The 15,127-nt window shown below is 26.2% G+C and overlaps 1 protein-coding gene and 1 long non-coding RNA gene across 3 annotated transcripts; both read left to right on the top strand.

Annotated features, from left to right (window-relative positions):
* Positions 1–3,545: 3,545 nt before the first annotated feature.
* Positions 3,546–7,766, top strand: LOC132922895 (uncharacterized). The gene is made up of 4 exons (XR_009661071.1): positions 3,546–3,784; positions 3,932–4,063; positions 4,119–4,237; positions 7,452–7,766. It is a non-coding gene; the product is annotated as an uncharacterized LOC132922895 (long non-coding RNA).
* A 1,212-nt stretch (positions 7,767–8,978) lies between these two features.
* On the top strand, positions 8,979–11,586 carry LOC132922520 (SPRY domain-containing SOCS box protein 3-like). Of its 2 annotated transcripts, XM_060986087.1 has the most exons (6): positions 8,979–9,111; positions 9,242–9,397; positions 9,496–9,686; positions 9,787–9,889; positions 9,972–10,100; positions 10,160–11,586. In XM_060986087.1, the coding sequence occupies exons 2-6, from the start codon at positions 9,322–9,324 to the stop codon at positions 10,381–10,383; spliced, it is 723 nt and encodes a 240-aa protein (XP_060842070.1). In that variant the 5' UTR covers positions 8,979–9,111; positions 9,242–9,321; the 3' UTR covers positions 10,384–11,586. The 2 variants fall into 2 exon arrangements, with proteins under 2 accessions (XP_060842070.1, XP_060842069.1); XM_060986086.1 differs by having other exon boundaries at positions 9,001–9,397.
* Positions 11,587–15,127: the final 3,541 nt, after the last annotated feature.

Below are 15,127 nucleotides of genomic sequence, written 5' to 3'. Positions count from 1 at the left end.
ATCATGAACTACTCTGTCAGTACATATGTTTGTTTGATATATTATATAAGTATTAGAAATATATAAATATATATATATATAACTATACAGACGTCAGGCGCGTTCTACGTACATACACATTGTTCTTGATCAACTCAATTCGTACAACGTATAATTAATATAGGTAAATACATGTAATAAGTATAATATTTAGATACCAATAAAATACATTTGTAATACGCATACAACCACTAACTGCACACAGAAAACATTAATAATGCGCTAAATATGTTATTTCGAAATTTGTTAAGACAATGATTTCAACTATGATACTATTGAACTTCACATAATATTATATAATATTAGTATATCCATTATATTATCCAAACAAATACTCGGTGGTGGGTTAAATCTTGTTATGCATATTAAATTCTGGCAGAACGTGAATGTATATAATAGTTTTACAATAACGATGATGTGTGGTTTTTATACTTCGCTGTCAGCATTAGGAATAGTAAAAATCATTAGACTTTCTTCTTTGAGGGTGATTTCTGGTATAAAATGTAATCAAAATAATTGAAAAAACCGGAAGTTTTTCCGCAATATCAGTTTTTGACGAAATCAGTATTGTGTTTTTTTATTCTAATTCAAAAATGAATGACTGTTAAGATTTTAAATTTTCACCAAAATGTAATAATAATATTCACATTTACTAGAATAGATATGACGTAATTGTCAAAATAAATTGTTCGTATCTTTTTGTGCTATAAATGGATATTTATAATTATCAATTTATTCATTTATTTTCAATGTGGGTACGATTATGTATGATTAAAATCTTTATAAATGTTCTTTCAACAACTAAAATATATCAAAAAAATGTTGACAAAATTATTCAAAACCACAATTTATACTTATTTTATTTATTTATTTACTTAACTAAATAATCATTTAAAAAAAATCCAATTTTAATAACTGTGTCTTTAAAATGTAATACATTTTTACTTTATACATCAGAAAGACTTCCTTGATTTTTTTATTTAGGTATTTTTATTAAAATAATATTATTATTTTTGGCGGTCAAATGCCGTGTAAAAAGTTACTACATACCTACTAACCTACTATTATTTTTTCTGGTTGAGCGTAATATAATATTCCTGTTAAACACCTGTGATTGTCTTAACGACTTAAACCAGTTTAAACACAATTTATTTGTACTTTTTTCCTTAAAAAAAATAACAAAACAAAAAACGGTTACTTAAATACGTCAAGTAGATACATCACGTGTTTATCCAGCTGCAGCAATGCAACATACGTCTGTTGTGTATAATATAATATAATATATGATATATGACTTACACATGAACAATAGATATGCATTTGACTCAAATTATGTATAATACTCGGTAATGTGTATTACCAGTGTAGTGACGAACTTGATAATGTCTATAGCTCATAAACGCTGCAGCATGCATTGCTTACTCTATCATATAATACAGTTTTAAGTATAGTTAATGAATATTATTAGTTATTGGTACCAAAAACGTTTACGGTAAACCCAGAAGTATACCGAAACCGAAACATTGTGTTAGGACCGACTTATGAGTTAAACGATACCGTACCATCACAATATGTGAAAACTCAGTTCTATTATTCCCAATAGAAGAAGTGCAAAGATTATACGTATGTCGTATAAATCAATCATAACTCTCGAATAGTGATAATAACGAAAATGTAAGTATGAACATAAAGTGTGCACACCCTCGATACAAAACAAAGTAATCTTTATATAATAATAATTTTACTGCTTCAACGGCATATACATAATACACAATAATATTTAAAATATATAATAAAAACTGTTGGATAACAATTATCTATATAGATATTTTAGTTTTGCACTTGTGCATAAACAAATATTGGAAACAATATAAATTATCAAAAAATAAATAAAATAAAAATGTAATGCTTAAATAATGTATAATATATTTACCTAACTTGTAACATATCGGTCATATAAACTACTTCGGCAGACGAAATGTGAATTTTTTTAAACACAACAAATATATTTATCGGTAGTACATGCTATTATCCGATTTGACCTAAAATAAAATAAATCTAATTATTTTTTTTTCTTTGTTGTTAAATATAGGAACAAGTAGTTTTAGCCGCTTTGCTATACGGTATAAAGTATTGAGTATACGAGTATACCTTGTTTAAGTACCTATGAATAATATTTTTAAATCTCAACAAAATAACTAAAATCGTTATTTATCGTTTAAAATCCAAATTTCTCCAAATTTCAACTTAAAATATTTATAATAAAATTGTGTTTATTTATTACCTATTTAAGATTTGTAGTTATAATAATAAGCTTTTAAGCAACCTAGTATTAAGGTTTTGTATTTTTCAATCTTTTTGACAAACTGAAAAGGTTTTTTATAAACATTTATAGAGAAAAAAACGAAAATATCAAATGTCTATATATAGCTCAAAATATTTTGAAAAATATACCGTGCATGCATAGAGTTACATTATTATAAATATTTGCTTAAAATTTCAAGTATACTCGTATCTACAATTTCAGTTAAGTACAAAAAAAAAACCAATAATGATTTTATATAAGCTGATTTTGCGTAAAAATTCACGTTTTTATGTTTTTATTGTTTTTTGGGTTTCCCTTTTTATTTTGAAACAATGGTCTTCAATGTAATATAATATCTTAGTAGTATATTTATTAATTATTATTATAATATACAAAACATATATTTTCTTGGATATACTATCAATTATTATACACTTGTTCGTTTTTACTTATTTTCCACACTTATTATATTTAAGACTTGATTAAAAGTCATATGAAACTTATGGAGCAAACACTTTTAACTGATTTGAAACTTCTGAATAATTAAGTCTGGACGTACTCTATATAAGTACAAATTAACATCGATAATGTTTAAGTACCGCATTGCTAAATCAAAAATAAAATATTAGATTTCGTTGTTTATTATGATTTATTTTATTATTTTAATAGATCTTTTGACATATTATTATGTAAAAGTTACAAATTGTGCTTGTTTGTATACACACGTATATATATATATATATGTGTATATATATACATAGTATACGGAGAAAAGCGTCTTAACTTAAATTATAGAAAGGTACGTACCTAGGTATATGTATACATCGTGTTTATAATGTTTATAATTTATATTATATAAGTATAAATAATAAATCTAAGACAAAAGTTGTCTTAAGAGTGTTTTGATTTATGTTCTTGCTAATGAGTATGCAATTTTTAATTTCTTGAGCTGGATGAGTAATATTTTCCATTATTGTTATTATTTAAATTGTATACATTATTAAAGTCGTAGTAAACACCGAGTACTAGAGTATAGTATAAATGTATAATAGTAACGTTCATGATTAAATAACCCACGTAAACGTGACTGAACTATTTAGCTACATAGGATGATTAGGATGATTTTTTTTAACCTAGAAGTTTGTTATCTCTGTCAATTTTTGTTTTAAATAAAAAACTGTTTGTGAAGATGTAATTTGGTGAGCGCGATTAAAATAAATAATATATATATATATTATGGTCTATAATGTTTTTACATAAATTAAGGTTAGGTTGAACTAATGAATTGCTTGCTATATTTTATCGTTATAGTTGTTTATCGTTTAGTTTTTAACTGTTATTTTTATTTATAATCGTATGTACTATATATAAAGTGTAGCTAAATATGAAGAACGCCAAGAATGGTTTGCTTTTTCTCCGTCTATCCATACTGAAAAACTCGTAAGTACCTAACTGTAGGCACCACATAATTCTTAAAATTCTTTGTATAACATTTATGCTAAAAAAATTCATATTAGTCTCGTTTATTTTAAAAACACGAACATTGAACGAAAGAATATTATCATTTATCAATTTATCTTATTATAGATCTTACGATCTACGAAAAATTACGTCTTTGTAAAAGACGTAACCAACGCGGCTATTGTATACATGTACAACTGCTACCATACCTATACTGTGCGCGCAACCGACTGCGTACGCCAAATATTCATTAACGATGTACGTATAATTGCAATGTTTTGCCAAAAATATATATAATATATTTGTTTAAAAGTTTTAGAAAAACACTTTGTTAAACGTTTGTCGGTATTCTTTATCACTGCCGTCTACTGCCAGTTCTACGTGTATATGCACTACACACCGTCACTTCGTGGTGCTATATTTAATATACAGGTAAATATAATATAATATATTATTTATTATCTACCTATGTGTTTATAATTTTGAGGAAAAAATCATGATTATATTATTAAAGACTTTCTCGCGCATGCCGCGTTTAAAAATGGAAAAACCCTTTAATTACGCGTGCGTTTTTCCCCCATAAAATTCATCAAAATTTCTTTAAACTAGTAAACGTCATCTATATATAGTGCAGTATTGTCATATTTTTTTCTTTCGAAAACGCAATTATTGCGCATCATACAAGTCGTGTATATTTTAACCGGATTTCCCGTTGAATATCCGTTATATATACACAATACACACATTATCATTTTCTTCAAACGGTAAAATTTTCAAAATATTTTGACTCTTTTTTTAGTTTTTTATTCTCCAAATATCAATAAAATAAATTGTCAGTCAGTAAAAAAATTCAACACGAGGTTATTCCTCATAAGTTTTTATTATTATAGTAATTTAAAAATATTATGATGTATAATATCAGTTTCTCCCAAAGCCTTCTTTCCACCTAGAACACTAACCAATTAGTTTTATTTTTTAAGTTTTTATCTCTTAATTAACTTTTGATTTTTATGGACTCGATGTAAAAACACACAATAAACTGAAAAAATTTATTTTGATACATCAGAATAACGCGACGTGTGTCTAATGCAAAAACATATGTATTATTCAAATAAATGAATATTATTTATTTTAAAACCAAAATTGAAAATATTTACTATTGCAATTTAAAATTATGATCGGTGTGATTATTTTTTTTCTCTTTATTGTTATCTTCACAAAATCTATTCGGTCAATCAAAAAACCGGACTTCATATAGGATTTTATTTTCTGTGCTAAATGAATATTACAATGCTACACCGGTCATGGGCTATAAATATTATTGTCCGGCCATTTTCTATTCATGAAATTATCTACCATTCATCGTCTTTCACTTTGTGATTTACTAGTTTATTAATTTTTTACGAAATCCGAAAGCATTAAATAAATAATGACCGTAATATATTTATATTAATTCAGTGACTAAAAAAGTAAGCAACTATAACTTAATGTATTTAACACACAGAAATCATTATAAATACGGAGCAATCATAGTCGTGACAAATTGACTTTGCCATTCAATCACCCGAGTCGTTTGCTGTCGCAACTCCCGGCTGTGTACAATAAATTTAACACAATGATACGTAATCATTTAAGTACATTATAATACTATTTTTTGTATGTATCAGCTAAGCGTACCTTTATAAACCAGCTGTTATATATTTTCACTCAAATTATATATATATAAAACTCTGAATATGTCATATTTTTTAAAATAAGTAATAAAATAAAAATATTAGGTATAATAAAATATGCGTGAAATAAATGAACAAATATTGTATATTATGAGGACTGCAGTCGTCGTCGTGATATGGCTGAAAAAATGCAATTCACTTTTCCTAAATCCTAATATGTACAATAGTAACAAATTTATTGAATGTTTATCATGAATTCATGAAATATTGCAGTAACGGTAGTAAAGTATAGTCTTCTTTGATTTCATCGTCGCAATTACGATCTATCATTTATTTCTATCCTATAATTAAATCCAACGATTATGGAGAGTGCAATTATAAGAGCTCTCGGAACACCTTCAACCCGAAACGGGTGACATAAGTTACGCGTGTGTACTGACGTACCGTTTACGATAATAACAGTGAAAGCTCTCACTATTAAATATAATATATAAGCCATCATTAGAGTTTTTTGTTTTAATTATTTTGTTACACTCATTTTGTAAGCTTAATGCGTGTTATTACAATATCGGTTTAATATTATAATCCATGGTTACTAAAACCATATAAAATCTATTAACTATTTCCAAAAATCGTAAAAAGTTTAATTTATACTTATAGATCAATGTATTAGACAAATGAGCTATACAATCTCGACAGGTAGCAATCGTCCGGTTAACCTAATGTGGAAATAAATTCCATCTTCCGAGCTAACCTAAGTTTTCGAAGATTATGGAAAAAAATCAAATCAATGAAACCACGTTCTTATGGGAATAATTTCATTAAGATATATAGATATCTACCTAATAATTTTTATAGATACCTATTAAAAGATTAAGTTAAATTCAGGACGGATAAAAATAATGAAGCGTGGAATCTTAACATTTTCTTCTTTTTGAAAGTTTGAAATAAAAACATACTAATCATGGTTTACATTTTATTATTGAGTTACACTCATATAATATATTTAAACAAAACCTGTTAATACACTAAATAGTTAAAACTATATTCATAATACAAATAAGAAAATACTCATATACTAGCTGTTTTCTATTAGTTGTATATAACTATAAATACCGTTTCAAGGTTATATCTAGTTCGGTAAAAACTAATTTTCATACTAGTTTAATGTAAAATCATGAAAAATCTAGATGATCAACCATTTTTTTTTCAATTATTATTTTCTATGCCAAAATCCAGAAGGCTAGTGTATTATTTCAATAGGTACGGATGATAATATGTCAAATATTACTATATTTCCCAATCCGCTTTATAGATATATTTATGATCGTTTCTTAAAAATACAAGGATCGAAAATCCATTTAAATTTTAGAAGATGCTGAGAATAAATTTAATCAAACATTTCATTTTATTAATTAGTACCATTAATTTTCATGATATATTATGAAAAAAAAATCATTTAAATTCTTGTATACATTATTATAGTTATTACAATTTTCTAATACACGTTTTAAACCAATTTTTTTTCCCTTTTTTCATCCCAGCGTATTTGTATCACCATCATTATTCAGTTCATTCTTCTATCTCAAAAGACTAAAGACACACGTTTTATTATTTTCTTCATTATTCCAGTGATGTATCATTATCTCACGGCGTTATGGATAGGCTATTTATGTACAATATAGACTAATATTATTATATAATTATGTATTGATAAACAATGACTGTACAATTTTACATTTATCCCAAACTACAGCTTTGACGAGTATACGAAATCTGCGGTTGTGGTATTCTGCTACTTGCACTATAAAATATATGTTAATACCACAGCACTCAGCAGTATGCGAATATACAACGTTCGCATAATAAACAACACCGATATATTTTTGTTATAAACAGCTGGATTCAGAATTTATGCACTAAAAAGTGAAAATGATCAACATTTTTATTTGAGTATGTAATTTAAATTACAGATTAATGCTCTAAAACAGGCACCGGCAACCCGCGGCCCTCGGAACATTTTTCTGCAGCCCACCAAGTATATTATTTCATAGTGTTTAAAATTTCAATTTTTTATCTTAAATTGATATAAATTTAATTTAATCATGACTTTAATATAACAATGTGCACATGTCATGACATAAGCTATGAACAAGAACGTAATATAATCGTATATAATGTATATATCGTAATATACATAATAAATTATATTTTTTAATATTTTATTTTTGTATACGGCCTTTGATGAAAAACTGAAAAAAATTATGGCCCATGTAGGTAAAATGGTTGCCGACCCCTGCTCTAAAATATCAATTTTTTTTAAACATTGTTTTAACTAAATATAATAAAAAGTAAAGGTATATATTGATATAATAATGATTAATATGATCATTATCAAAAATTAATTAAGGTTTGGTACTTATTGTATTAAAAATCATAGCAATATAATTGCAAATACAAGGTGATTCATATTTATTTAAGTGTCTATGTTTAATATTTCAAAATATTTTTCTTTTATAAATTTATGTCAGCTATCAAAACATTATTATTTAAGTTTTTATTTTTTTGAATGACACTATTTATTTTTAATTTCAAATTCCAAAACAAAATATTATTTAAAATATTTTTATTTATAAAAATCAAATTTTAGTTAAGTAGGTAGTTTATTAGTTAATTAAAGTATAGATGAACGTAGTAGTAGACCAACATTTTCTGGGATATTGTACACCGTTGTACTCAGAATATAAAATTATAAAATGTATGTATGTTATCATTCAAAAAATTGAAAGACTTAAAAAATAATAATGATAAAATTTAAAAATTTAATTTATTTTTTAAAACGTTATTTTATTTATTTATTTGAAATGTTATCAAATAATGTTAAGTAAATATTTTTAACATTTTTTTAAAATTTAAAACTTTTAGAAATAATTAGTGTAGATATACTTAAATGAATTATCCTGTACATGCAATCAAGATTACTGAAACATGCCGTTACAAAGGACCATTTTTATGTATAATAATGCGTATAAAGTGTTATTTACCGTTACCTATATGCGCTCTATTATTGATACAATTTATTACCATCGATTAAATATTAATATTGTAAACAGTACAAAAAAAACCGTAATTAAAATAACAATACGGAAAAATAGTTATACAATGTTTATGGAGCATTATCGATATACCTGCAGTATTTATTTTATTAATCATGACATTTTTTTTTTTGCTATTTTTATTCGATTCGTATTTGAGCGGCGAGTAATATGTTCAATGAATACATTTCATAGGTGTTTTTATAAAGTTATAACGATTAATTTCTTATAATAAATTATAGTAATTTATTATATACTTAATATGAATTGGGTGATCTCAGACATTATCGAAAGCTTAAATGCACGCGCGTGCGGCGCCGGCGCCATCTAACAGACACGCATGTGGAGTATTCGTGCAAATTATAGAATATTCTAGAAACAACAGGTTGCGCCGTATGACTGTGTTTATCTGTGGTAAATATTAAACATAAACACTAAACAACGGTATAGATAGCATTACATCAACATCTGATTAATTTATTCTGTGATCTGATGTTAGTATTCGATATTTCGATCATTCTAAACTCTGGTCTATGAAGTAAGTAGTACCTAACTACTAAGTGTAACTGAACTCGAAATTAAGAGTAGTTAAGATAAATATTATTTTTTTATTATTTCTGAATGCTGCGGAACACTGTGCATCGTATACGAATTACAACACATTGAAGAAATACAATTTTTCGAGTTTGTAATTTTTGTTTGATTGTGCGACAAATATTTCAAATTAAAAACTAAATAGCTGTCAAATATGGCCCTATCAAGTTATAAACTGTTGCAAGACCTCAAAAATTCAACAAACTACCAGTGTCTAACTACCGGTAACGGTAAGTATAACACCATCGCATATATCAAGCTGCTTAAATCGGACCATATAGTATAGCGATATAACCTGTTACGGTATAATTAATATTGTATTGGCCAGACATGGAATGGGGATGGGATACCTTGGAATCAACTACTGATGTGAATATATCAGACGACAACTTAGAGGTAGTAATTCATCCAAACTCTAGCCGGGGTACTGGAGCTGTTCGTGGTGATATGCCGTTTGTGCCCGGTCATATCTACTATTGGGAGATCAAAGTGGATGGCTCGCCTATGGCCACCGACATGGTAACACTTAAACAATCATTAAATCATTTTTATCAGGGACATCTAAAAATATTTATATTTAAAATTTCATAATGTTAATAAATAATTTCTGTACTCATAGATAGTTGGGGTTGGCACAAAAGATTTCGACTTGGAAAGCTCTAAAAACGAATATACCAGTCTAATAGGATCAGATAAAAAATCATGGGGATATTCATATAAAGGTAAATCAAATACATAAATTCTGTAATTTTATAATTTTGTTTTTTTTCTCTCTCATAATATTATGTATTATTTTTTTCATAGGTGTTAAACACCACGATGGAGAAAGTTTAATCTATGGTCAAAGATACGATCAGGGTGATGCATTGATTGGAGTTCGATTGGACATGTGCAGAGGGACATTGGAATTTTTCCTTAATAGAATTCCATTAGGTGAATGATACTACTAAATTACACTGCTAATCAAATAACTTATACTTAATAATTTTTAGGTGTGGCGTTTGAAAAATTGGATAATAAACATCTTCTTTACCCCATGGTGTGCTCCACTGCATGCCGAACTTATTTCACAATAAAATACTGTCGTTCATTGCCAGTAAATCTGCAACTTTATTGTTTGCAAGCTTTTGACTCTAGTAAGAATCCATTAATACCATTTGGTATTTTGAAAATGGTAATGGACTCTTGGTGGATTCCTAAATCCTTTTCATCATAACTTAACTTAAGGTTTTGTGATTTTATTTTTAAGATTGTTATTAATGTTATTTATTACATAGAAAATTTAGTATTTAAGAAATGTTCTCATTTAGATATAAATAAGTAGTGTATTATTCTATGCTAATTTGTGATTTATTAACAACTATTAACTAATTAAAAAATAACATGATGAACTTGGTTCAGATGTAGTAATAAATTTCATGTTTTGTGATAAATTTATTATTAACAATGATTGTTCCAATTTAGTTTGATTTAATGTTACCTTTAATGAGGTATGTTCTAAATTACATTGAAAGTGCATTATAATTTAGTGAAAAAAAATCAAATAATCAATTGGTGTATTATTTTACTCAATTACGATTGATAATAAGTCACAAATGCATGAAATAAAATTTACTTAGATTTTGAATATTTAAGATTAATGATATTGAATAATTATATATTAGCCTTAAATTATTTGTTTGACTAATTCTATCATGTAAATACATATATACCAATTATATAATTGTCAACTTATTTAAGTTACTATTTTAGAATAAAGAATATTTTGATTCTTTTCTACCTTAAAAGTAAACTTAAATAAAAATCTATTTGTATACTACTATACATATAAATTATAATAAATTTTTAGCTTATTCCATAAACGACATAGACATTATTTTGTTTTAACTTAATCTGATATTCTGATAGCTTTATAAAATATTTTATCAAATTTAGCTAATAAATATATATTTTTTTAAGTATATATTCCCATTTATACATGTCCTAACAAAAATGTACTCTTATTTTTTGAATGATGTTTAATATTAACAAATAGATACAATCATAGTATTAGTATAGTATTATATATTTTTTGTAATTTGTTCTAAATATATTTAAGAAAATATCCGTATATTGTCATAAGAATATAAGATAACAATTTAATGTATTTATATTATACTTTACTATAATATATACCTACTATGTAAACACAATACTGCAGTAACATACTAATGTAACAAATTTCTTTCAAATAACTTGGAGAAATAATTTTAAATATAAATTTAATGTAAATCGTTATATGTATCTATAATTTATACTATATACTATATTTACAATTTATTTTAATTTTTAGATATTATATAATTCAAAATTATACATAATACAATAATTATTGACAGTCACCATGTGTAATAGTTTAAATAAAATGTGTGTTTATGAATACAGTATACCTACTTTTAATTACTAACCTATATTGATAAAAGGAAATTATGTGTGTAACTAAGAGATCCTTAACCCAGTCTATTGCACTTGTGATTCTAAAATGTTTTATAAACTTATATGTAATACTGTACCCAAGAGGTACTCGTACACCTCGAGCCAATTTAAAAAAAAACTCGTATGAATTTGTTGACTCATGAAAAACTAGTATTTCTGTTATTTGTATAGTGTTGCCGTGTAGTTATAATTGGATATCATTTTAGACCTGTATTTTATATTAAATTTGGTCAAAACCATCCAAATGAATATGTCAAAAATATGTTTAATTTTTATTTTAAGAAAATTAAGACAAGGTAAAATTACTGGCATTGATCTTGATTCTTGTTCAACACCATGAGGCAATGCAGAATCAAATTTAATTAATACATACATATAATATAATATTGGGTTTATAAAATTATTAAAATTACTTAAAATCTAAAACTTATTCAAAATACAAACCCATAGGTTTAACCAATTTTTATTGATAGATTCAGTAATGCGCATAAATTGTGTTTTGCATTTTGGCAAAATGCTAATTGCTAATCACATCTGGATATAACAAATCTAGCATTTAAAATATTATTTAAATGATTTTAATGAATGAAACAAATATTAATATATGATACAATATGTCAGATAAAAAGAATAATTGGTAAATGTTAATGAACACATAAGCGCAATTTGAGGGGGGCTTGGAAGGGCTAAGCCCCCTCAAAATGGTTTGTATATATGATATATCCCCTTCCACAGTTCCACCTTTATATATCTTAGGGAGCATACATACAATAAATACATGCAAATTAATAATAGCCCCCCCCCAAATTTAAAACTCAAATTGCGCCTATGAATGAACATAAAACCAACATAATATATTCTGTTTATACGTTGAAGTTTGTTTCCAGTGCTAAAAAAATTTTTAAGTAAATACTATAATATATATAATTTATAATTAAACCTTAATATTATTGTAATTTTATTTTATGAACGAAGTGATGAATGTATTAATTTTACTATGATGTGTTTTTTTTTTTTAATTTTTATGTCTGTAGACTGTAACTTTTAAGGTCACTGGGAGGTCAAAAGTAAAAATTTCCAGTATTTCAAAAGTGATACGAAAACTCCTAATAAAGTAACGGAAAATTTAAATTTTTACGCATAATCAGTTTTCTACAAAATCAATTTTTTTTTATTTTGCTGTAACTCAAAAACTAATCATTGTAAATACTTGAAATTATCACAAAATGTTTATATTAGCGTTATCTACTTACGATTAAATTTTCAAAATATTTTGAATTTTTTTAAGTTATTTATAGACAATTGAAATTCTTGATTTTTTTGAAATGCCTATAAAAAAAATTTGCACTCCAAAAAATCTCTAAAATTGAATACAAGGTTTATTTTAAGTTGTACATATCGTAGTAACAAAAAAAATCAAAAATCGTTGGTCACAATTGTTGTTAATAGGCATTTAAAATTTGAATGTTTACGAAATAACTTAATTTCGTCATTGCCGTTCCACATTTTTTGTATCACGAGGTGTTTTTAAAATGTTGATATTTTTAAGCATTAATTAAAAAAAGAGTGGAACGACTCACAAGCATTAGTTGATCTAGCCAAACTTTCCGAATATTGAGGTGGACATAAGCTTTCTTCATTTATGAAATTGTCAGTTAAGTAATCACAGTATTTTTTTAATATTTCATCATCAGGACAGTCTGACATAAAGTTATTTACAAAACATTCTGATACTTCATATGGGTCTAAAAACAATAACCCAAAAGTGTGTCTAATCCATTGTCCTATTTTAGATAACATATTTTTATAATCTACGGGTAATCCAAATTTTCGTATACTTCACCACCAAGCTTGAGTCAAATGAAATCTACAACCCACTATTTAAACGTTAGGCCAAACAACTACTACAGCTTTGTAAATTGCAATTTTAAAGTCTATTGTGACCCGTTTTGAAGAAAATTGTATATTAAATTGATATAACAGACTATTTATTTTATTAAAAGTATATAGGTACATACATTTCATAACTTTTGTTTAAGAATAAACAAAAAATTATAGGAATATAATGACCATTTTTAAGTATATGAATCGTAAACATTTGTGTAAAATACCGAGGACAAAATGTAAACGTACCATCACTATATTATATTGTATCTATTTCAGATACCTAATAACTTTAAATTTGTGTTACAAGAAAATATAACCGTTTTACATTGTATTATATCAAACAAGAAAAAACACTAGTTTATCTTTACTTCCAAAAAAACCAACTAATATGAACAAAATGAAATTTACATTGAAGACTGAAGAGTGAGGACTACAAAAATAGTAATATTTGTCAAACAAAAATTAATTTTTAATTTAACAAATGCAATAATATGTGCAGTTGTTAAATTGTAAATTTTAAAGAAAACTGTGCTGGCCAAAAAGTGAACAGTAAGTTTTGGCTGAAAAGTGACAGTGGCCGAAAACGGAGACGCTCAAAACATTTAGAACCCAACTCAGATGCAGCCCTTTCAAAATGTACCCACTCAAATTATCGCGGAGAGCGGACCCAATTTATTTAGCCCCAAATTTACCGAGAAAATAAATATTTTATGATAAAGGTTAAAAGGTTTCTCTGTACGACCCCAGTACAATGATATTATAATTATTAACTCTGTTACGGTAGCTGTATAATACTATTAATATACCTACTATATAGCAGTGTCGGGAGAAGTGATTTCGAGTGTCTCGTACTCTCGTGGGTCGGTTTTATCACTTGTTTCCGGCGATACGCGTGAATACAATTAATGAATTAATGAATTAACTATTATTTATTAAGGTATACAAATACAATAAACGGATTCAGATCTAGTAATAAAATAAACACCGTCATGTAGTTATTTAATATGACAATATTCATATCTAATACGTAGGTTCGTAGGTAGGTATCTATATTATATGCACTGTAGGCATACACTTATCACACGAAAACTTATTATATACAGGTACATTGATCGGTGTCGAAAAAATATTTTAGTAAAATGAAAACCAGCAAAAGTTAATTACTTTAATAAAATCTACTCATCGCGAACAAGAAAATATCAGGTATCTACGTTACCTGAAAATACCTCGTATATATTATAATCTGAACATATAAACTAATAATTTATGTTCATCCTTGGATAATTTTCTGAGTTCAGACTACGAATAAAATAGTACTAGGTACTTATTAAACTTAATGCTTATAATAATATTTGTACCTATATGTAAAAAACTAAAAAGTAAAAACTTTAGTCTGTGGCAGGGGTTAAGTTATATAGTAATTCGTGACCGACTTTCCGTTTAGTTTATTAATTGGCAGCATTATATTGTTACCTATAATAAACGTTTGACAACGTGCATGAATTCGAGGAAGAGAAAATAAATAGTACAAAATTGTGGCGTCTGTCTAGAAAGTTCTGAAGTGAACGAAATGGTTCACATAATTCGAAATAAGTAAA

Source organism: Rhopalosiphum padi, chromosome 2 (genome assembly GCF_020882245.1).
Source record: "Rhopalosiphum padi isolate XX-2018 chromosome 2, ASM2088224v1, whole genome shotgun sequence".
In the NCBI taxonomy this organism is placed as follows: domain Eukaryota; kingdom Metazoa; phylum Arthropoda; class Insecta; order Hemiptera; family Aphididae; genus Rhopalosiphum; species Rhopalosiphum padi.
Note: the sequence above shows the minus strand (reverse complement) of the source record. Positions and strands in the feature narration are given on the sequence as shown.